Below are 26,523 nucleotides of genomic sequence, written 5' to 3'. Positions count from 1 at the left end.
TATTTTTTATATTCAGAATTATTTCGGGGACAATTTAATAAATATTTATTCTTCCTGTCAAGTAATGTTGATCTAATAAATAAAATACTTGACAGCAGCAAATCACACTGCGCTTGCACCTAAGTAAACTTTTACATTTAAGGTGACCTTGAACAATTTAAAAACATTTTTAAGATGGCTGGATTAAAAAATAGCTTGCTTACAAATACATTTGAAGTCACCGTCGTTTGAGTCTAAAGTTAATGCGATTTTTCAGTAATTTTTATTACGTTGTACACTATTTGGTAGGTTTTCATTTCTATTTATCCAAAACCTCATCTCACCACACCATTTTTAAATGCTTTCTATAGAAGTCCTGACCTAACAAGGTTAGACTTGTGCTTGGCGAAACCCGCCGTAGAAGGTGCGCGTATCTCACACGGAGGAAACTTTTCCCAGGGGACAACACTGTCCTAGCTGTTGACTCGTCCATTGGAGATGGGTTTTATGGTCAACATTATAATGAATGTAATAATTTGGATTGTGGGTGAGGAAAATTGCTCTTGTACCAATCCAATATTGTATGACACTGGAAAATACCAAATTTGTTAGCCCCGCAATTTATTATATTCTCTTTTTGTCAATGTTGGGAACATACAATTTCAGAAAAAGCATGATTCATGGCACCAAAAAAGTACAATTAGTTTTATAATAATATATCGTGACTCTTGATGATCTGTCCAGCAAACTCTCTTTGCTTCAAACAAAATCGGTAAATTATAAGAAAAAGGATTGATATAAATCTTTCGAAAACAAAACAGCGTCAATTTGTCAGCAAACAAGACTCGATAGCAAAGTCCGCTTGAACTATGACCAAAGTGAATCTGTCAACCAGTGCATTTTTGTTTTCTAAATGTGGCATACACCATCTATGTTAACTTTGGTGGCATTCGTTTATATCTAGGTCAATGCGATATTAAGTGTCACGGTCATGGGCTCACACTAATTAACGTATTACCATCTGGTCATGAGTATGAAACGATTTCTTGGGATGCAACGGCTTTTTGTTTACTTAAGCTTATTCATACAAAGCTGACAAAGGAAGGATGTAGAAATCTATTTTTGCAACTCACTCCTTGACCCTTGGACAAATCTAGAACAAAATGTGTAATGATACGCATCGATAAATATGTCATCTCACACATAATATTAATTGATCGTAATATGGTGTTACAAATAGACACCTTACAGATCGGAAAACGGTATCGTGGATCCTACGAGAGGATACGTGATAATATGAAGTGAATTTTACATATGGAAAAAGAATATAATCGTACAGGTCAGATAAATTTTATTCGTACTCTACTGAGATTGACTCACATATCGACTTGCTTTCATGCACCCACCCCCATATCCCCTCGAAGAATCATACATCCCCAAAATAATATATATATATATATTTATAAATATTTATAGGCAACTCAACTTATCGAATATTGCAACATAAATGATTCAATCATAAGCTATAAGGCAAAATGTTATTATATTTAAAGAATCATATATTCAAAATAAATATAAAACAGGAGACAAAACCTTACCATTTTTGCCACAGTAGCTGCGGTTAAAGCCATGTGTACAAATACTATTTATACTGCCATGAGGTGTACCATGCCAGAGTTTTTGTTCTATTGTCACATTTGGGTGGTCTTTGTACTTGGTTTTCATCGAATTCTTTTTAGCTGAATACTGCCAGTATAACGTCTTGTTCTGAATGCGTTCAATCTGCAGAACATAAGTCCTTATCAAAATCATTAAATGTTTCAAGTTTCACAAATTGAAGCAAAAAAACTTTGTTAACAAAACATTCGGTATATTAGATATCCGAGCAATGCAAAACTAAACCTCTAAAACAAACAAAGTGTAACCACCAAAATTGTCCCATGTGCCTGTCATCACCCTTCAATATACCTCAAATTAAATTTTTTCAACGTTGACACCTTGATTTAAAAAAGGCCATAGTTTTAGAGCCCATGGCGCGCATTAAAATATCACTTTCACTTTTAAAAACTTGCGAAAAACCTTAAAACTAATCTTCTAAGTTATCCTTTGGTAAATCGCAAATGATGAATCACTTTGGAAAATTGACCTAATTTTCAACATTTCCAAGAGTAGTTTGTCTATTCGTTTGTCTTAGAATAACAATTGATTAGTATCAGTTATACTCAATCCATACGGTTTATATACTTGTAAGGTGTGTCACATCAATCAATATGGTTATATATATATATATATATATATATATATATATATATATATATATATATATATATATATATATATATATATATATATATATATAAGATTTGTCACATCAGTCAATATGGTTTATATATTTGTAAGGTGTGTCACATCAACCAATACTATTTATATATATGCAAGGTAGTATATCACATCAATCGATACGGTTTATATATTTATATATATTTATAAGGTGTTTCACGTCAATCAATACAGCTTGTAAGGTGTGTCAGATCAATCTATTGGGTTTATATATATGTAAGGTGTGTCACATTTTAAATGCATATTTATAAGGAGTAAATTCGGTTTATGCAATTCTACAAAGAATTAACGCAGTTACACTTGACTGAATAAATCTTGTTGTCATATTATCTCTAGTCATTTCAATTTATGAATTTTTGTAAAATAAAACTAAACCAGTTTCCTTACATTATTGCCTTTATTAAAACAACGTATGATAAATCTATTAGATATGTATGTTTCAATTAAGGTTTTCTTTAGGCCAAGGTAATTCACTCCTATGTTTGTTTGAGGAGATGCCGAGTTTGTACGCGCATTAAGAATAAGAATTGATTTTTCATGCTGTGGAGTCAGTGGCGTCACTAGAAGTTGCGGGGTGGGTGGGTGGGTGGGAGCGGACCGCACCGGGTGACACCATTAGACGGGGTGACACCAAAATGACCGTCAATAAATTTTTTGAATTTTTTTGCAGGAAGGAGGTCTGTGGGGGTGACACCATGAGTTATCGCACATTACTGTCTGTAAAAGAAAATTAATTTGTGAGCAGGAAGGGGGTCAATGGGTGTGACACCATGAGTTACGGCACACGACTGTTTATAAAATGCTTGAATTTTTGTGCTGGAAGGAGGTCCATGGAGATGACACCATGAGTTACCGCACTGGATGACACCAATCCTAGTGACGCCACTGGGTGGAGTAACGCTGCGATTAGGATAACTGTATATACGTTGTAATTTATAAGTGGAAGCACGCTGTGATTATGATTACTGTTGAATACATTGTGATTTATAAGTAGAGAAACGCTGAGATTATGATAACTGTTGGTTGAATACATTGTGATTTATAAAGAGGATGACCGCTGTGATTATGATAACTGTTGGTTGAACACATTGTGATTTATAAGTAGAGGAATGCTGTGATTATGATAACTGTTGGTTGAATACTTTGTGATTTATAAGTAGAGGAATGCTGTGATTATGATAACTGTTGGCTGAATACATTGTGATTTATAAGAGGATGACCGCTGTGATTATGATAATTGTTGGTTGAATACATTGTGATTTATAAGTGGAGGAAGGCTGTGATTATGATAACTGTTGGTTGAATACTTTGTGATTTATAAGTAGAGGAATGCTGTGATTATGATAACTGTTGGTTGAATACATTGTGATTTATGAGTGGCGGAATGCTGTGATTATGATAACTGTTGGTTGAATACATTGTGATTTATGAGTGGCGGAATGCTGTGATTATGATAACTGTTGGTTGAATACATTGTGATTTATGAGTGGCGGAATGCTGTGATTATGATAACTGTTGGTTGAATACATTGTGATTTATAAGTGGAAGAAGGCTGTGATTATGATAACTGTTGGTTGAATACATTGTGATTTATATGAGGAGGACTGCTGTGATTATGATAACTGTTGGTTGAATACATTGTGATTTATAAGTAGAGGAATGCTGTGATTATGATAACTGTTGGTTGAATACATTGTGATTTATGAGTGGCGGAATGCTGTGATTATGATAACTGTTGAAATTATTGTGATTTTCAGGTAGCAGAACGCCGTGAATATGATAACTGTGGACATATTTTGACTTCTGGACAGTAAATTGCCATGCTATATTACCAAATCATTGGTATGAAACGTTTAGTGGATCAATTTATGATCGGTTAGATGTGCACATTTAAATGTCATGTCATAATAACAAAATCTTGTACAAATATTGACTTTTTATTAAAATGACATAGTGCATCCTCTTTTGTAAAGAACTTTGAAAAAAACTTTAAAATATAAACCTCAATTTCGTTTTGAATAAAGATTTATTAAGTGTAACAACGACTGCACCCAAAGGTGTTTACCTATCGAATGGTAGACAATACAAAATAAATAATACAAGAATATTTACAAAAAGATAAGTTTTTATACCTTTACCACTTGCATGTTCTGAACATTGGGTATTTTTGTTGCATATGGTCCTGTTTTGGTCTGTACGAGGAAGATACTCTCCATCTGCATGTACTCTTGGCTCTGATTTGGTAGACTAAAACGCCTATAATTTTCGTTCTCTTGCATTTCTTCCCAAGTTACGGGTAAATTGCAAATATTTGCTGCAAAATAGGTTACATCCTTTGGAAAATTTGCACTTTAATACTTTTGTCTTATGAGTGGAATCCATTATATTTATGCATCTGTTTTTTTTCTCAGTTTATACGACACCCGATATAAATAAACATCCTTAAAATCTTCACGAAAGCACTGACTGACTTTTCATTAGATACTGGATCTTTTTATAACTGTTTCCATGAAAAGCCCAGTTTAACACTGTTGACTAGAGAGGACTATAAAGCGCCAGCATTCAGTCGAGACGATTACCTGTTGAGATTCACTGTATCTCAGTCAAGCCATCGCTGGTGCCATGAAGATTCAAGCATAAGCTAACAATAACAAAGACAACTGCGTTAATACCTTTCTGTGAGTCCTTTTCCAAGTTTGTCAAAATAAAAATATTCCAATAAATAAATAAATAAATAAATAAACAAATAAATAAATGAATAAATAAATAAAAAGACAGACAAATAAAATAGTGAAATAAAATTTGATGGGAAGAAGCCTAGAAGCTCTATGAATATGAATGACAGCCTGGGACTGAAAAAAAATTGCTTTTCTAGCTATGGGAATATGTTAAAACTTTTGAGGGCATATACAATATTGCTGTCTCATAATCAGAATTTATTATTTCATATGACGGGAGTACATATCCTTTGCCGGAAAGAAAAAAATCGTTGGAGTTTTTCATCCACAAGTGTCGCAAGAGTCCACAATGATTCTCGATATAACAACGAAGATGATTTATAGAAGATAGCTTTTATATTCAACCTGTGATGGACAGCTCAACAACCCCTATTTAATATCCCTTATCCTAATAATTAACAACATAAATTAAATATTGGTAAAATGTATTTAATGTTTTAATGGTTATTGAGAATCAGCTACGAAAAAGTATAGGGTGGTTACTCTATTAAAACAACCAAGAAAAATATATATATTATAATGGATAGTAACCCCAAAGTCGTTAGATACTGCCAATTGGCTTAGTTACTGTCATTAAAAAAGGCAAGATGGTTGCTGGGAAAACTGCTTGCAATAAAGGTTCCAATAAAGGTTTGCAAATAGAGGCAAATGGGTACTAGAATTAATATATGTAATTAAGTTCATATAATAATCAGACAATATGCACATTTTAGCAAAATATCGTGAATAGAAAGCATGAAGTTAAAATATCCTATCTTAGAATGTTATTGCAAGCAACAGAGATCCTAGAAAAATGATTGTCGTTATAGACGTAAAGGTTCATATACCATAGCAGGTTAAACCACTGAATGATTTTGCAGTCAGATGGGCTGGTTACTAGGCGAATGTGTATGATTAATGAACTGTCGGATAAACTCATGTTCAAACAATTTCTCTTGTCTTCTGGATTCAAATGAGGTACTATAGTTACCTTTCATAATATCCTTTCTCATTATCTCGACTCTGTCTGATTCATCATCCCGAGAATATTCAACGTGTTTCTTAAAATCAACGATGAAGACCTTGTCGTTCTCTTTTATTTCAATGCGGGCTTGGCCATTTTGGTATGCATTTTCTATACGAAAATTATTTAGTTTATCATACGGTTTTAGTTCCTCCGATGTAAATTCCTTGTACATCCATTGAACTAGACGTTGCAATTGGTCAGCTTCTCTTTCTTCGTTCTTTTCCCTTGCTTTTTTCATCAGTTTTGTGTGGATTATGTCTTGGGCGTTGACAACATTCTTTGTAGTACCCGTGATAATGACCTGTTTTTGCTTCTCCACAAACTCAAATTCAACAGGCAAATCGGGTGTGAAAATGTCTCCCAGCTAAAATGATATTCAGATGATAATAAGCTTATGGATATTGTAAAACCAATTGATCAAAGAAGTCAGTGCTTCATTGGTTGAATTATAGATTTAACAGAAGTAAAAAATATTCATTTCCATGTATGGCATATGTTGGCTGAGGAAATATTTATGTCATTGTTAAAAAGGCTTGTTTCATTCTAAATTTAAAATTAATACAGTTGTCGAACTCTAATTAGACCATATTGACATAAATTGGTAAATACGGGGGATACGTTCATAAACGTTTAATTCGAGCTTTTAGGAGTTACTGTATTATTTCAATTTCTTATATATTTCGTTAATTGTTATACTTTTATTTTGGAGCTAGTGCAGTTGCATGTTACATGTTCAGGTTGACCACGCCTATCTTACTTATCTTTTGCATTAACTTGGACACAACATATAAAATGATCAGCATATGTTATTTTGCATTTTCTAAACATTAGTTGCATTAAATGGAAAATAATCAGAACCTTTAGTGCATGTGATAATTCCAGAACCTGCTGAATCTCACCTATTTGCTTTGTAATCCTACGCATAGGCCAGTCTATTGAAATCGACAAACAATTGATTTTCTGTTTAGATTTTACACTCGTTGCCTATTCAGTGTAAGTAAGACTCTTCATTGAAGTTCAGTAATCTCAAAAAGTTTAGAGTTAAAATATGAATGCTTTTCTTAGGACTACATTTGGATGCAATAATAACCCAATGGCTTAACTAGTATAGGAGCTGAAATCTTTAAGGGGTAAACAAGGACGGAGTTAATTGAAATTATTTGACGGGAATGTACTATTTCTTGATTTGTACGTGATATTGCTCATCACTGACAGATAACAAGGCTTTGAGTTTGATATTTTAAATACCATTAGACATTGATTCCTCTAACAGATAATGCCTTTTAGGTTTGATAAATCCATACTGTATATTGAAATATCGAATGCTCGGTTATTTTACAATCAACAGTATTGTTAGTTGTCACTACTCAAAAGTAAAAAGAGGTCGAGTCTGACATTTTCTACTGTTTAAAAGCCTTCAAACGTGTAATGCGTCAGTCGTTCTTTTCATAGTACCATCCTTTACATAATAATTGTGCAGATAATATTTTCATTTCGATTCAATTATCAAAATATTATCTGGCATTTATAAAACATCAAATTTTAGGTCTTAAGTATTACACATGGTGTTCATCTAATTTATTCGAATTGAAGAATACAAACTGACAGTAAAATGTTATACTAAACCTTATTTAAAACTACGTTATCATTAAAGATCAAATAAAATATCCTAAGCCCATGAAAACATCTAAAATAACAAGTCTTCAAAAATATTCAACACAATTCATTTTGTTTAAGACACTGTCAATTTGAATGGTCTTTGAAAAGCTTTATGGAACGATACAATCTCCGTCTACTGGGCATCAAATAATGATTAGTGACCGTTGTTTAAGAAGCAGAGTCTTCGACAGTAAAATTTCTATTTCATATACCTCTGTCGTGCTCATTTTTGTGATGAGTTCGTCATTCAGCGGTTTGCTTATATATGCTTCGTTCAGCGTCTTTTCCAGGTCTTTTATACAGTTATCAATGTTAGATGCCGTGTCTGAATACACCTTTACAGTGGCAGTAGACATCTGATTTTGAGATAGCGTTGGTTTATTCTGAAGCCCCTCATCTCCTCTTAGTAGTAAGAACTTACTTCCGACATCCTTTCCAAAATCTAGAATGAATAACCTAAACTATGTAGCAATTCTTGAGGTTGTGAATCAGAGTAAACTATTAAAAATTGTAGCATTTAGCTTGAACTAATTCCAGTTATTTTGCCTTTATGTAAATGTTTCCAGTATTGAACATATATAAGCTGTACAGTATTCAAATTGTCAAGTGCATATGCCAATATTGTAACAGGAAGCTACCTTTGTTTACGAATGGAAATTATCTCAACCTTTGATGGCCGAAATCAAGATGTTTGAGATCTCAGAAGGAATTACAAATTCAAATTTGATATGAGAGTGCAGACGATAATTTGCATCATGGTCACTGTTTATCAAATAAGCTAACGCTTCGGTGGCCTAAATGGTTAGAGCGTCAGCCTCGGATGCGGGAGGTCGCGGTTTCGAACCCTGGCCGGGTCATCACAAAGACTTATAAAAATTGTACTAACAGCTGCTTCGCATGTTCTTAGCATTAAGAGGTTAGTATTAGGACTGGTCGGCCTGGTGTCAGGATAATGTGACTGGGTGGGACATGACTGCGACATGATGCTCCAGTGCTAGACATCACTATATACTGCCACACTGCAGACATTTTAGCGATATGACAGATAAGTTGTTTAAGCTACATTACAACTCCAAATCACACACACACACACACACACACACACACACACACACACACACACACATCAGCAAGCTGGTCAGCATACAACAAGGTTTCATTGTTACAGCCAAGAAATGAACTCGCAAAAATCTGCAATATGATAGGACGGGAACATATATTTCAAACGATTTGCTTCAAATTTCTTTAGAATATGCTGCTTAATAGAAAGAGATTATACACTTTGACAAAGCGGACCTATTTTTAATGAATATTAAATCGTTATTACTCACATTAAATAAATGAACAACACTCAGTATAAAAAACTGTACATGGTAGGAATCCAAAGTGACATATAATTATTTCTATTCTGTTACGTTATTCGAATAAATACGAACAATAACGTTACTGGGCAGGAATCTGAAGTGGCACCTAAAAGTAATTGTTTCTTTTCTTAGGCGTCATTAGGAGGTAATCACGAACTATATTCATTATGAAACCGTTAATGTAGGAATACGATGTGACAGTTCCATATACTTCTTTCTGTCATGTGATATCATATAGAACAACAATCACTCATCGATAATTTATGATGGGCGGAGTCCTTGAAATTTATAAATATGGAGATGGATAAAAAGTTTAAGGTAAGACATGCATTAATTACAATTTAAGTAAATGTTGTATCTTTGTTTTTCTTCTTGTCTTGATTTCACCTTTAAAGTATGTACTACATTGACTTTGTACTAAAATATTTGCACGGGATTCATTCTTTTGCTAATAGTGACAAGTTGTCCAAAACAAGTAACTGACATAAATATATTTCCTTAATAATGAAGATACCCTTTCGGATTACAAAGTACAATATACACATGCTATGATAAAAATGCAGTTGTTTTTCCTTTTTACTGTACAAATCAATAGAGGATCCGCTGTCCTTTACTATCCACATTTGCAGAGTGCCTTTGGATAAAGAGAAAAAAAAATATCGTTCACAACGCAAACTGCAAATGGATACCAAGAAAAGCTTACAAAAGGACAAAACATAGGATTTGGGAGAGTGATTTTATTCGTCTTTGTCCTATTCATTCCAGTTAAGATTTATAGTTTTGGTAGTTTACGGTACATCAAAACAAGAAGGATATATCGTGTCTAGGCAAGTAAAGTAGGGTTACCCCATTGCAGCCGACCCGGGCTGATCAGATGACATGATCTGAATTATCAAAGTTAGGTCGAGATTCACTCTCAATCCATATAGATGTGCCAAATATTTAAAATGGTATCCAATCTTTCTCCTACCTTTCACTCTCTCCAAAAACTTGCCAATTTTTCCCTTCGTTTCTCTGCCTGATATCTTCATGGAAAAGTTTACCATTACTTTCTTGATTTCTGGGATGAATTCTGGTTGCTTGTAATGTACAACTAGGTTCACCGTTTGCAGATTATGACATCTGTGCTCAGTAACAAACTGCAACAAGGCTTCAAAAAACATCGTTGCGCTATCGTCAGGAGCAAGTTTGGATATGCCACTATCTATAAATAGAGTTTGTATATGATGGTCTTGCATCAGCATCATGGTCGATCTTTTATCAGAATTATTACCTGTAATACAATCAGGAGCCAAGGAATAGCTAGGGACATACATAATATAAGTTTAGTGTGTTCGAGGTTCGAAAACGTTAAGTCGGCAAAGCTTGCTGGAGATTAGAGATAGAGAAATAAGTCTTGCTTCAGTTTGGGACAATATTGTGTTAGCAAAGTTGGCTTATGAGTCAAAACCGAAAACGATCAATTTTCGGTACAGACAGAGCTGTTGTCATTTTTAGTTTAAACCATTAATTAATGTTGCATATGAAATTTATTATGTTCCGTGTCATTTAAAGAGCAATAATAAAAGGTGACGACGTAGGAATGCAATCACAGGGCGCAAACGTTGTTGCCCGCCATGAGAAGGTCACATACCAGCTATTTATCACACAACTAACGCTTGCGTGCACACAAGACAGCCAATAAACCAAATAAACCATATTATTATTTAATAATTAACCTTTTAAAGAAACGTGCGGATTCAGATATCTAGTGGACTTGTAATTTTAGCAGTGCACATTCTGACCTTCTTTCCGGTATGTAATTAAACATAATTACGCATATATATATATATATATATATATATATATATATATATATATATATATATATATATATATATATATACATATATATATATATATATATATATATATATATATATATATATATATATATATATATATATATATATATATATATATATATATATATATATATATAAAATCTACGCAATACATTATGTACCAGGACATAATAAACATACAGCAATTATTCTATTTTCAAACTTTCAATGCATTATATTGTTACAACGTATACACTGGTAAATTGAATTTAAACGTTGTTTTCTTCCTTCTTATTGTTCATATGTATAAGTCTATATGAATTTATTCAATTAACGTTTCTTACAAAATACACTTCTGAGGTCATAAATATGATCTGCTTTAGGGTGGTCATCAAAGGAGACACAAACCTTTACCCAACATGGGGAATGCTATAGAGGTCAGCTTGTGCTTGTTAGCCTTCTCGAGACATTTGAGGACGACCTTCGTCCAGGCCGATTGGTGATCTTGAAACTTTACATGTATAATCTTCTTACATTTCAAACCAAAGCTTTCTGTGATTACAACACCTTTTTTACGTAATTCAGTCACTGTAAGTAAACAAACCATGCATGAAAATAAGAATCTATTTTTGACTCAATATTAAGAACTGAAAAAGCTAAGCTACAACTGAAAATGTCATCATTACAAAAATGGGCTGTTTCCATGTATCAGAGATGTCGTTCGAAGGCTCGATAATGTTACGAACTGATTATGTTAGTCATAGCTCAGCATAGGTTATCAATGCTTACACGAGGCTATGAATGGTTATCAATGGATTACAATCTGCAGTCGTCATTAAGCGAATGCCGGTGAGGATAACCGAAGGAAAAACACCGACTGCTTGCATTTGATTGCTGAAGAGATTTAGGATGCCTGAAGTTTACCCCTGGGCATGATTAGAATAGATGAGATCAAGCGTTGTTTCTAGAAGTAAACATCACTGGTTTCCACATGTCTTGTAGTTCCTCTGAATGTTAACGTTTTCACGAAACGTTCACAGAACCGCTCATAACAGTTGTTAGAAAAGTTTTGAAACAATGTTAATAGAGAGAAATGGCGGTCTAGAAGGCTTGTATTTAATCATACAGTCAAAGACCTTAAACTAAAAGTACCAGTTAAATCATATCCTCTGACAAACAAACAAAATATGGTTTCTTATCAGCTGAATAGAGTTAGTTGAAAATATATGTTTGTAACAGCCAAGTTCACCAACTGTGCATTTTATGTTTATTGTGTGTTGATTATTATCAGAAAGTGTTGATAATACATATGTAACGTACAAAATTGGTACAAAACTGCAAAACTGCATTTGATTATGTCAGAGACATAGCACACACACACACACACACACACACACACACACACACACACATATATATATATATATATATATATATATATATATATATATATATATATATATATATATATATATATATATATATATATATATATATTACCAGACAATATGACTATCGATGTAACACCCGCCCATGGACTCAGTACGCACATACTGTAATAATTTTATCACAATATTTATCAAAAATTACAAATGATAAAAGGATAATACCATTTTTATTTTCGTGTTATATATCCAAAACATATTACAGAACAAGAAGGTCAGACTGAGTTTCGAGACGCCATAAGGTTCCGTGCGTTCTTGCGGTAGATTAGCAAAATAGTTGCCACGATTCATCATGCGGTGCCACCAGATGTTATCGAGATCTCTTGAAAAAAACAAGATCCTGAGATGCCAATCTTGGTGTTATATATGTTTCTGATTACGGGATTATAAAATCTGTTGTTAGAGATATTTCGGAGAATACTTCAAATCATTATCAGGTGTACAAATGTATTGATGGGTATACATAGGTTTAGTGTTATTGTAGTAAATCATCAGAATTAAAGTGCGAACTTTTAAATAATGAAGAGGACATAACTGCGTCAAAATCAGCAGTACATTTTATAAATCTAGTCAGATAATCTGTATATAGCCATTATATTTTTATTTGTCTACAAAGTCTTTTGAAAATTAAGTTGTATGTAATTTAGAACAAATCGATTTCGGACAGATAGATCAACAGAAGGACAACGGGTACACAATGTTCGATTCATTTCAATTACATTAGTATCATAATTTGCGTTTACTTTTATTACAATTTGTGAAGCATTTTATGAGAGTTTAGCTAATATGGATTTCGGATGGACGATGGATTGGCAAACGGAAATAATGATACATGGTAACAGTATGCCGTCTTAACCTACCGCCGTGGGAACAAAATATAATTAAATGCACTTGCTCTCTAAATATGCGATTGCAATACAGATCAATAACACTATTATGAAAGTAATCCGTGGCATTGTTTGCTAGAATATTTCAAATAAATTTACAATTTTTCTTGTTCTTGCACGTGTCTTCAAGACCTTGTGGACATCTCTTTCTCAAAGATGCAGCAACACCATCTGTAATTGCAATCAGAAGATTCTTTATTTACTAAAATGATGCCAAATCTTTTATACACAGCTCAAGCTAGATTATTCAAACCATCAGTATTTTAAGAAATTGAACAATGTATGTACAAGGAATTGAACAATGTATGCAAAATAAATTCAACAATGTATGTAAAATATCAAATTTATGAAATATTTGCATATTCTCCGATTTAATTATCAACAAGGCAATAATCTGTAATCATCCGATGAATTATTTGCACGACATTGTACAAAATGACATTAGATACTTTTTTAATTTGTCTCTCGTCAATTTCCAACTATTTATTCTAGCCGGTGTTTACGAAACCAAGATAAAATGGCCTAAATTTTCAACTACAGAGGGAATTTACTTGTGCTGTGACTTTCTACCAGTCATACAATCCATATCCAAGCATGCTATGGGCTGTTGGCATTCAGCTTAAGTCAAAAGGAAAGCAGCAGCAAACACAAGCACACTAGTTATAACAGCATCAGTTACAAACCTATCAAAACAACAGCAAAGCATCAACAAATCTATAAAGGGAACTGAACACAAATAAATAAAACACAAATCAACAACAATAACAACATCAGTGTCTGTGTTTATTTTCAGCACAGTTAAAGGTGTATTAATCCAATTTGTAAGCTGCATGAGGTGGACGTTCAAAAGAAAATTAAATACAATTCAACTGCATTACAGCCAAACCATACCAAAGAAAAAGTAGCAAATCTCTTTGAAAATATAATTTACATTAAATCTACTTCAGAATAGTACCAGTTTACTGTGTAACCATGAACACATATACACTACTGCATAATGTATTATGCGCTATAAATGTATTAGTCCCATCGTGAAAATTCCAATTCATGACGAGGTGTTTAAGCTTCGCCAATGTGGGTGAATAAGGGAAATAAAAAGGAATGAGCGAGGTGTGTATTGACCTAATTTAGATTCTCCTCATTTGATATTAACTTTAACATTATTCTTAAATTTTTAATCTTTTTCTCCTTTGTATAGAGATGTATACTGATCTCACTTAAAACGTTCTTTTTGATTTTCTTTTTTAGGAATGTTGGTTACCTCTTGTGTTCTAATGACACTTATTTTGTAATTGGTTTGGCGTATTTAGCTTCTTACTTTGATTGATTGATTAATTGATCAAAAGAGAGAGAGAGAGAGAGAGAGAGAGAGAGAAAGAGAGAGACAGAGAGACAGAGAGAGAAGATGGGGATGGAGAGGAGACCATAAGGCCTGACATATAATCGTAATTGTGGATTGTAATGTACTAACCATTTCAAGAGCTACAAAATTATTTAGATGTTTGCATTTATCTGTTTTGACAGAGAACAATACAAAAAAGAATCAAATGATTTACGCTTTCGAAATAATTTTAAATAAAATTACTGAATTCCGTGACCACAATGTCTGATATTGTCAAAGTAATTGTTTCTTACTTTATGCATTCTTAAATTGGACTTGTTAGCAAAATTGTTTTGTTTACATACATCCTTATCATAAAGGATGGTTGTGGATTATTTGTCTGTTACAATTTGTCCATTGTGACAAATTCTTCTGTTATTAAGTGCTCATTATGGCTAAGAGTACCCTGCTACTTAACTCATAACGGTAAGCTTTGCTGAGGCCAAGCCTATTGTTTATATTGAGATAATTGTACAGTGATAAATTACAATAACCTTGCATTAATTCAATGCAGACGACTCCCAATTAAAACAACAAATATCAAACCTGGTTGTCAGATATAAATGAATGACATTTTAAAGGACCAGTCATAAATCAATCTCAGTTTTAATCTTAAAGAGAAAATGGATGGATGAATTGTAGTAACAGTCTTATAGTGTAATTTTTCCTTATGCTCTTTAAAGGCAGAGTTTTGAAACCGGGTGGCTGTATCTGTTTAAGTAGGAAGTTAAATCTTGCATTAACTTAATTAGACATATTTGTCACCAATCAGATACCCATTCAGATGTCCGTTCACGTCTGCATCCAGAAGGAAATTACACAAATTAGTAATTCGCTATTTTCATCATAGAACTGTCATGAATTGTACCTTGAAAAGAAAACTTCTCATCCACACAGTTCACAATAACATCCGTTGGCTCCTCTAAAAGATCTCCTCTGCATACTCGTACCTTCAGATTTCCTACAAGGCAAACTGCAATAAAAAGTAATTTTTTATTTTATTTAACTGTACCTAAATATTTTCATTCAATATTTCTTCTACAAGCTGTTTACACCAGCTACCACAAAGCATGTTTTGTACTTAAAGAGGTAATGTTTGCACGACAGACCTACACCGACCTTTGGTTCCTTGACGAGAGATAGTAGTAATAAGTCTTTTTCATCTTCAGGCTATTAGTGCCAGAGCTATTCAAGTTACCATCTGATCTGGACGATTAAGAAGGAAAGGGAGTCAACTCTCTAATAATTAAAGTTGTACTATAGAACGTTCTAAAAGCCCAGCATCATCCGATTGCAGAACTGACTGGCATACATATGTCTTGTAATCGTTGTAATCTAATGATTACAAGAAGCTGATACAGTATAAACAACAGATTCAGCAGGGACGAACGATAAGGAAACAAAATAAAAATGTTTCTTTATGACATGGATGCCTCCATTGAAAGACTTTAGATCAAAGGACAAAACTCTATAAACTAGCCTACGATTGTAATGGCGAATTCACACGCGTATCTTTAGAAATGCCATCCCAGTTTCCAACATAAACTTACAGAGTCGGCAATTTTAAGAATAAAGGTTTATTAATAATTTAATAATACTTTTGTAATAATTTAATAATACTTTTGTAATAATTTAATATTACTCTTGTAATAAAGAGATAGAGAAAAAGGCAAGCGTAACGATTTCGTTATACTGAAACACTCTCACAAACATATGCACTCTAAAAACGGCGATTTAATGTAATGTATATGAAATGTTACACACAAATGGAATAAAAATACATTCAGCTCGTTCATATTTAGCATTAGTTAATATTACAGTTGCATTCAACTGATCAGTACAACGTCGTTAATGCAAATGTTTGATTTATTAAACCGATATTGCAGTTTTGGCACAGATTACTTGATTCTAATGGTATCTCTTTAATCTGGAATAACCATGGGTTAATACACCATCATAGCTTTTTGCACGGAACATCATTAAAGCAATGTCTGTAAATATATGTATTACATGTTGATTCTGATACGGGCCCTTCAATTAAAAGTCACAATCAAATGGAAATGACAAAATGGAATCCAAAGGCATCATCTTGTGCCGTCATTATTGTTTCTAGCGTTAGTTTAGCGAACTACTATATGGATTTTAAAGTATTTGGTAGCAATTGTCAGTGAATCATAAAAGCAAAAACAAACTGCAATAGTTAGACGCCTTTGTGTGGGTTGTTGTTGTTGCGCAAACATAACATACCCATTCAGGTGAGGAACAGATTATTTAATGCCAAATGGAAGCAAAATCCATTAAAAATCTTCCAATCTCTTGATTAGTTTAACGGAATTCTGAGTTAGGATGATCAATTTATGAAATAACTAAAACAAGTTACTGAAGCATTGTTGGAAATGAAAGGTGTTCTGTGCCCCGGAATTAAGACTGACCGGAGAGTTGACGTGATATTCCAGGATTAGTGACAGTTTTTTCCATGTAGGTTGTTTTGCTATGCAGAAATTTTAGATGTCACACAAGCTTTCCGATGACTGCTGACAAAGTGGCTTGTTCGCACGAGTTTTCTCCTGACATTCAAACATATTTGAAAGAGTATGTATAAACCAAACGATAAAACATAGCAAGAAATTGAAAAAGTTACCTGAGTCATCATTTGGTAACATTATTATACAAGGCTTGCTTCCTGATTGTGTGATGACACTTTGTGATGCATTTCCTCTGTCCCTCCTAGTGTTGACTCCAAGAAGGTTTTCCCTTAAATAACCCCGGAAGGCCTACAAATTTGCCATGCAGAAAATGGTTCATTGCTAGTTGATAATTCATTACATAAAAATATAAATCTGCTAAGATAAAGCCATTTAATGATTTACTGCAAATTGTCAGTCATATGGACTAATCACTGGCATATGGCGACTTATATGCTTCATGTATCTGTTGCTTTATTTAAAATAATTGGCCCATTTTATTTACTTGCATGTTAGATGGAAGAAGTATTGATGCAATCAGAGTTTAGACTACAGTAAATTAATCCCTAGAAAAACGATCTGACGGTGGTAAAGACAAAAACTTTATGTATATATCCATAGTACTATTTCCACAAAAGATCTGAGAACTGGCAATATGCCTCAAAAGATGATGACATTCTTTACGTAAATACTAAGAAAAAAACTGATATTTTGAATCTTTCGCACTAATAATAATAATAATAATAATAATGATGACTTTGTATAGCACCTAATCTTTAGAAGCTCTAAGCGCTTTACAACATTAGACAACACATATAAGATAAAAAAACATATATAATGATATGATTACAAAAACAAACACCATGAAATTAGAAACCATAAAAAACATGCTGAGAATATTTAAGGCAGGATACATTATTTTGTCTTTAAGTTTGTTCTTGTAGTCGAAATAAGTGAGTTTTGCGAGCACTTTTGAACGCTATCACTGTGTCTAAGTTCAGTGGGCAATTCATTCCACGTTGCTGGGCCCTGGTATGCAAAAGAACGCTGTCCATATGACTTTGATTTATAGTGGGAATAATGAGTATACGATTGTCAGAAGAGGAGCGTTTGTATCTTGCTGGTGTGTACACATGGGTGAGGTCGGATAGGTATGTTGGACTAGAGTCCGTCAATGAAACGTAGCACAGAGAACAAATTTTGTGTTTGATTCTGGATCGAATGGATAGCCAGTGTAGGGTACATAGCAGCGGGGAAGTGTGCTCTGATCGTGGCATTCTAAGTATGATCCGAGCAGCTATGTTTTGAACGTTTTGAAGTTTCTGGAGTAGATATTGAGATGAACCAGACAGAATTGAGTTACAATAGTCCAGTCTTGAAAGTACTAAAGAACACACAAGTGTTTTTGTAGCATCAACTGAAAGATATTTGCGAACTGAGCTGATGCGTCTCAGCTCAAGATATGCAGCCTTGCATATGTTTATGACATGTTGGTGCAATGTGAGAGTACTGTCCAGAGTAACATCCAGGTTCCGTACTGATTGTGTGAATTTAATGTTGGTGTTGCTGATATTTATTGTTTAAGGTAAAGGATGTGAATGAGAAAGTCTTTATGTTGTGATCAGAATGGCCTCAGTTTTATCATCATTCATCTGCAGCTTGTTACATGTCATCCATTATTTCACATCAGAAATGCACCTCTCTACACCTTGGATGGTAGTATCAACTTCATTTGGGTGTCTAGATTTGTATACTTGCGTGTCATCAGCGTACAATAGGTGAGAGACTGGATGATGATCTATGACACTTGAGAGTAACTGAGTGTATAGAATGAAGAGAACAGGTCCTAGAACAGATCCCTGTGGAACACCACAACATAGATCAACTGGGCTGGAGTGTATTCCATTTGCAGACAAAATTTGTGTCCTGTTGACCAAGTAGGACTTGAACCACAGTAAGGCTGTATCATGAATGCCAAATACATGCTGGAGATGGTGAAGTAATATATCATGGTCTATTGTGTCAAATGCTGCAGACAAATCAAGGAGGGTGGGGACTGTAATCTTTCCGCCATCCAAAGTAGAGAGAATGTCATTAATTACTTTTAGAAGAGTAGTTTCAGTACTGTGGCAACGGCGATATGCAGATTGTACATTGCTAAAAAGACTGTTTGAATTCAGATGAGATACAAGGTGGGATAGAACAACCTTTTCTAAGATTTTTGATATGAATGGGAGATTAGAAACTGGGCGGTAGTTCTTTAAATCGTTATGGTCTAGTGTTGGTTTCTTCAGCAGAGGCTTTACAATGGCAGTTTTGAAAAATGATGGAATTCCCCAGAAGAGAGAGAGAGAGGTATTAATAACATCAGCTAGTGCAGTCAATACTAGATGTAAGCACTCAAGCAGCAGTGATGTTGGAATTGGATCAAGTTTACATGACTTTGGTGCACTCTTCATCAGGATTGTACGTACGGAATATCATATGATCGAAGTATATTTTTTGGTTGAAGTGCCTTCATCATGGTCTGCGCTATTTAAAAGGCAACATAATTTTCAACGTAATGTTTACGAGCTCGTTAAAAGCTTGTGTACTTGTGATTTAGTAAAAGTTGAGCTTCGAAATTGGCTTGTATCTTGTTTATTCATCTAAAAAAATAAATATAAGATACTGTGACACTGAATTTGAATTTTCTTTTTTAATCAATTTAAATCCAAGTCTTAGATTAATCTTTTCTTTTTTCTGTTTTCCTTTGTAAGTATGTGTATTTAATTTGGATGTACGTATATATATACAAGACTTCTGTACTGTAACAAAACAAATCGTGGAAAATTGATTTTAAAAATAGACATTCAACAACTGAGTAAAAACATAATACGTTTTTGCAGCAAAAGATTGGAATACTTACCTGCACAACCTTCTCGTCCTTTTTGTAAAGGATAAACCTCACAATTCTCAATGAAGTTTGGGGATTCGCTCGGGCCCAGTGTGTGACAGCTTCAAACATAATCTTTGCTACTGTTTTTTCTGGATACTTGAGGTAGCCCGTTCCCATAGCAGGAAGTGCTAACGATTTACAACCGTTTGTGACTGCCTTTTGCAATACTGTTGTTACCACATTAAAAAGAACCTAAAACGAAACACCCGATATAAAAACAATAATGAAAAGGTCATAAGCAAGTCAGTTTTGTGGAGTGAATGTTAAAAAACGATGTTTGAATAAAACATATCAAGTAAATGATCTCGAAATAAATTAGGAGCAGCGATAACAGTTAATTAAATCGTATGATGTGAATACTTTGATGCATAACATAAATGATCACATGTCCAGAAGTATTATAAAGAGCAAATGTATCCAGTCATATAATAGTGAGACAAATAGATATATACCTACCTAAATGAATAAATAATAAATGGATCGATTATTCAAACACGTGCATATTCAAAACGTATAAAAAACCTTAACTTGCTAAATGTATAGAAACCACACCCAAAAAATGTAAATCATGAATTTATATTCGGAGTTTGAAATACAAAGTATTAAAGATTGAATAAAGCATTCTGTTCATAGAAAGTGCTTCAGTTATGTGAATATAATGACTTTTCGGTGATTTCAGCCCAAATAAAGACCCAGACAATTAACCTTTTAAGAAACAATTCTGGAACATCTTGTGAACAATGCACATAAGGTATGTATATTTTCCAAAAATTGAACTATTAATAAATTTTCCACGTATGTTATTTATATCATTTGAACCTCACATTTTCTCCATTTTCAGTGTATGGTGGAAGGGCAGCCAGGAACAAAATTCTACATTTAAGGTTTCCACCACCTATTTCCACAATCTGACCAAGCTCAATCCCGTTTGGATACTTGTTCCTGCACTCATTTTGAAGTGACTGACCCCCAACGTCCAGCAGAGATGAACAGAGAACACCTTTAGACAAGTCCAAATTTCTTGCAGAGCTACACAAGATCGCATCTACCTAAAAATAATAATGGCCGCACCTTACGACATAATCTCTTTTTATAATTGCCAGTAGGAAGATATGAACAAATTATTTATGATAAAGTATACGTATCTGCCTTACTTGAGATGTATTAACCTTGGATAAAAATAGCTTTCCATTCATTCTACTGATTGAGCGCTGTAGAAAGTAGTCCAAATAGTGTATACATTGTGGATGCGTTGTAAATTATTCTTTAAACTCGTAGAACATACAGTTAACGATGGGTTGTGATTGATAATCTGGGCCTTTTATAGCCATACTTCGCAGAATGGAAAGGTTAATTACACACTGAATATTAAAGTGTAGTTGAGTGTCAATAAAAGCCAGGATAGGTTTATCTTTGACCATAATTGAAGCTCAAGTTCACATCTTAACCATTTTTCTGGTTTACCAAACGTGTTTTGAAAAAGTTAAAGAATCATGAACGACAAATCACGTAGCTGAGAAAGAGAGAGAGAGAGAGAGAGAGAAGTTCTCAAGTTCTCAAGGGAATTGAAAACAAAACAAACGTGGGCACTTTGATTCAACGTATTGTTATTGATACTCCTTTGTAAAAGGACCTTTCGTTCTATGATTCGTCATAATTTAGCAAATATTAATCATTGACCCATAGTATACATTCAGGGAATTTGATGGTTAGTAGAAATGTATGATACCAATTGGACAGCGCTGTAGGTAGAATGGCTGATATATTTCCATTATGGTTTTTACGGATAGAGAACTAAAGTGTCAGACAAATCCTTATGATTAAAGAATCGATTAGACGGGGTTACTGAGCTAATGCAGGATTCAAAACTATAGATAATTATGTTAAAAGACAGTTTCAAAATAACAGTCATCTTAACCAACTAACAAAAATAAAACTGAACCGAATTGTCACACAGATCCACATGAAGAGTACAATAATCGTTGAGTTTGGGTCATTGTTAGTGGGGAATTATTCTAAATTTATGTTAGTTTAAACATATAGATACATATGTTTTCAACATAGCGTCCATGTTAAGCCAAGATGAAAAATGCAAAACTGTTCATTTAAGGTAACATTGATTTTTATTCTGAACGGTACAATTTACCCTATTAGGAACACATGTGAGTCTTTTGTGCAGTAAGGACGTTTGAGTAAACTATTTACGTATTTATTAATTTACCGTTCACATACGAACAATTTAAATATAATGGACCTTACACAAGAGTACCATCAATATACTTAACTAATGACCGCAAAATGTAATTATACTGAAGGTACTACAATATACAAACCTTAGCACCGATTTACGCAAGAGTTTGAATTAAAGCAAGATTTGCCAATTGCTGTATGACGTCAACCACTATACTTAATATGGCATTTGTATTTGAGAAACTATCCAGCTGGAGGAGGTTTTACTCTTCAGGACATTTTGATGACGTTTATATGACGTTTACCTCATTTTATGCACAATATATTTAATTCTGTAATTTAAACAAACAATAACTAAATTTGGCGGTCACTACTGATATAGCTGTATATATGTCACCTGTTGCATTGACAACACTTCTCCGTCAGGTAAATAGATTCCCACATTTCCGACACAGTACACTGTAAAAATATAAAACATCACTGTTCATTTTCTTGCCTACTGTGACTGTATATCTATGTTTATGTGAGTAGAGCTTAGAAATAAATGGTGATAGACCACATATTTAAATCACAAATCTAGGATTATGAGTATTAATGAACACTAATTCCTAAAAAATGTATACAATACCTTGGGGTACAGGTCTTGAAGACTTTGGCCTTGCGCCTCCAGATAGCATGTTTTTCTCTTGTCTTTCAAAGGCCTGTATGATCAGAAATATAATGTTTGATTCGTTATAATAATATAGATACTTTTGTTCCAATGCTAAGCCGTAGGCAATTAATGAATGAATGAATGTATTACTTACTTAATCCATTTACTCAAACGACAAAAAGGCGGTAAATGTCCAAGATCAGATTTTTTATATGTGGAACATTTTAAATTTTCAGATACTAGACTTCGTGTGCTATTGATGGTTTTATTTAATTGTATGTTTATGCATCACTTTGTACCAGATGATTTCACAAAAGTTACAATTATACCGCTACTAAAGAGCAAAATTGGTTACCTGGCGGACAAAAATAAATACAGACCTATAGCTCTTACGACTATTATTTCAAAATATTTGAATGCATCATACTGCTAAGATGTGAAGTCACAATCTCCAATAAACAGTTTGGTTTTAAAAAGCAGCATTCAACAGATTTATGCATATATGCCTTTAAGGAAATTGTTAGCTATGATGTGGAACATGGTAACCCAGTGTTTCCATGCTTTTTAGACGCTAGCAAGGCATTTGATAAGGTCAGTCACTGGACACTCTTTTAAAAGTTGATTGATATTAAAAAAATACCTGTCTGCATACTTCATACTTTAGTGAACTGGTACGGCAAACAGTTGTGTTGTGTACGTAAGGGGGCATTCTTTCCCCTTTGCTATTTAATATATATTCATATATATATATATATATATATATATATATATATATATATATATATATATATATATATATATATATATATATATATATATATATATATATATATATATATGAGTTAAATCATAAGCTCGGTCAGTGTTACGTGGGGTTACGGGGTTACGTCTGCCACCAAATGCGTTGTTTCTTAACAATTTTAGTTTTGAAGTCCTTCTATCACAGGTTTAAGGAAATTATTAAAGATATGTGAACAATTACGCATTTGAGAATGATATCGTCTATAATACAAAAAATACCAGTATGCATGGTCTTTCAGCCAACGTCTTTCAAATTACCATCTCCTCCCCCTGTACATCTTAACGGCAATGCTCTTACATATGTCAACAGTTATACCTATTTGGGTAATATTTTGAAATCCAATCGGTCGGATAATGAAGATATGATGAGACATTACCAACTTTTGTGTACTCGAACAAACATGCTTCTACGTAAATTTAAGAATTGTTCATTGAATATCAAAATTAGATTATTCAAATCTTATTGCTGCACTATGTATTGTGTTCCTCTGTGGACAAACTTTAGTGAATTTATGAAAAGATAACTAGTTATTGGTTATAATAGTCATCGTTTTCTATTAGGTATTCCTAGGTGGAACAGTGTCTCCAACATGTTTGTAAATCATAATGTATTCAGTTTTGATGAAGTAATGAGAAATTATGTTTTCTCAATGATGACAAGAATATCTAATAGTAAGAACTGTATATTGAAATCTCTTTGGAACTACGACATTCATTTAAATTCTCATATTATTAGTAGATGGAACAAATTACTCATTAAATGTGCCATTTAATTTCCTTCTTAACAATGCATGGCACAATTAATTGTTTTAAATGTAGCTATATACTTGTATGTATGATATATATGTTCTTTTATGTATACAATGTTTTTACTTTATAATTATATTTTAATTTAGAGGTATGGACTTTGTAGTCTGAAATAAAGAATTCTTATTCTTATTCTTATTCATTTCGTTAGTAATTAATTAATCTGAAAATTAAATCTGCATATAAAATACATCTGAAAATACCTTAATCGTCACAATACAATCGTTTTTAAGAACTTAAAACTTGTCGGGTGCTTGAGATCAAGTACATAGTGGTTTGAAACCCAAGAGATAATCTGGATGTTTCAAAATTATTTTTGCCAGTGTCCAGGCAAATGTGTGTATGATTCATTGTTTTCATAATTAATTAATTCAGTTTAAATAAATAACTACCTAACTATTCTAAAATGCGTTTTAAAAGTTAATATACTCTGGTTTCTCTCCTCATTTAACCCATGATCTAATTATAGACGAAACAAATGATCTCAGGGGAAGATGAGAAAGAATTTCTTGTCATCCATACTTCACTGATTCTGAATAACTATTGTCTCCATCCATGCAAATCAAAGCATAACTGATTAAATGATTGAAGGATGCAGAAACACTTAATTAGCAGGAGTCAGAAGATTGCGCGGAACTGTTTTCACTTTTCAGGGGTCTGAGTCCGCTTATATGTCACATATGTAGAAAGTAGTCGGCAAATATTTGGATTTGAATTTAATTGCGCTATTAAAACCTTACCAACTGAAGAATCAATACATTTGAAAAAACACGTGAAAGGTGTAATTCTACAAATACATATAAATCAAGATATATGCTGGTGAAAACATATAAAATCCACAAGGTGTGCATAATTTGTGAGGGCAGTCAATGGAACACTTACATCCAGTGTGAGAAACAAGTCTTAATACCAATAATCTTTTAAAGAAAGGAACTTGCAACATCTTCGCTAAAGTCATGAAAGTTTCGTTGCAAAATGGCATAAGTTACTGAGGGTTAGATAAAGACATCTATTATGTCTGATGTTTATTTCTGCTATTATATTTTAGGTTCAACAATTTAATGTAAATAAATCTGGATTGTATTTCGTAGATTCCTTATCTAAACAGAGGTATAACTTCATAGAAGAAATCATCGTATTCATATTTTGTTTTACCTTGATGGTGTCTTCATCTTTTTCATAGAGAACAAAATGGACATCTTTCAGTGTGAATTGTGAATTCTTGCTGTCAAACTCAATACAGGCGTCGTACATAAGACTTGCCACTTTTTCTTTGGGGTAGCAAAGCTGACCTGTTCCCATGGCAGTGAATGCAATGCTCCTGAAAGAGTCATCGTTGGCTCGCCTGAGGCATCTAAGCACTACATCTTTCAAAGACTTTAAAAAAAGTACAAGATGTTAATAATATTTGTATATTTGCATTCTCTTGGATCACATTTAACTTGTACGACGCATATTTCAAGTTGTAAATACTCGAACGGATCTTGCGACTGTAATTCCTTGGTACTATTTGCTAGTTCGTCAGTATTTATCACGATATAAACTAGCACTGACAACTTCATTACAATATTAGGCATGCAAGGTTTAAAATTGTTACATACCACCAAGACCAGTTAAAGAATACGAGGGATCTCGGTTAAACATAAATAAGGTTTACATTGTTAAGTAACCGCACACATTTGCATTGTGTGAAGCTAGAATTTGTAATAAAATCTCAAATTAAATGATAGCAAGGTTTTTAGAAAGAAAGAAAGAAAGAATGTATTTGCTACCAAGTTTCAAAATATTATTTAAATGCCTCAGCAATTTTGGTTTTCATCAACAGTTTTGCGTGTATAATATTTCGTCATAATAATTATCGCTTTAATTTTGAAGCACAGATAGTGTACCGGTATAAGATACCCAAACATAAATCAAGCAAAAATCATGTTAATTCAATTACTTGTACATGTGCGTTAAATTTGTAGACTTTCTCTAATATATTAAATAATTATAGGTTACTGCATTTGTATGAGAACAAAGTAACGAGCTTTTCGAATGGAAATACT

The 26,523-nt window shown here is 33.3% G+C and overlaps 1 protein-coding gene across 4 annotated transcripts in view; it reads right to left on the bottom strand.

The window, feature by feature from the left end:
- LOC149772472 (protein mono-ADP-ribosyltransferase PARP14-like) overlaps nucleotides 1–26,523 on the bottom strand; it is a 50,153-nt gene that overhangs the window by 2,038 nt on the left and 21,592 nt on the right. For 2 of the 4 annotated variants that reach the window (XM_089947782.1, XM_089947784.1), the window contains 14 exons: nucleotides 25,631–25,852; nucleotides 22,844–22,916; nucleotides 22,613–22,674; nucleotides 20,850–21,074; nucleotides 19,996–20,217; nucleotides 17,264–17,396; nucleotides 15,491–15,595; nucleotides 13,341–13,412; nucleotides 11,318–11,497; nucleotides 10,057–10,359; nucleotides 7,935–8,164; nucleotides 6,028–6,427; nucleotides 4,452–4,633; nucleotides 1,578–1,761 (listed from right to left, as the gene is read on the bottom strand). In XM_089947782.1, coding sequence (XP_089803908.1) covers nucleotides 1,578–1,761; nucleotides 4,452–4,633; nucleotides 6,028–6,427; nucleotides 7,935–8,164; nucleotides 10,057–10,359; nucleotides 11,318–11,497; nucleotides 13,341–13,412; nucleotides 15,491–15,595; nucleotides 17,264–17,396; nucleotides 19,996–20,217; nucleotides 20,850–21,074; nucleotides 22,613–22,674; nucleotides 22,844–22,916; nucleotides 25,631–25,852 — 2,593 coding nt within the window. The other 2 variants (XM_089947783.1, XM_089947786.1) reach the window with 2 other exon arrangements.

This window comes from Sinohyriopsis cumingii, unplaced genomic scaffold (genome assembly GCF_028554795.1).
Source record: "Sinohyriopsis cumingii isolate HCF-2022 unplaced genomic scaffold, ASM2855479v2 utg001460l, whole genome shotgun sequence".
Taxonomy (NCBI): Eukaryota; Metazoa; Mollusca; class Bivalvia; order Unionida; family Unionidae; genus Sinohyriopsis; species Sinohyriopsis cumingii.
The sequence above is the reverse complement of the archived record's forward strand: the minus strand, read 5'-3'. Positions and strand labels throughout refer to the sequence as shown.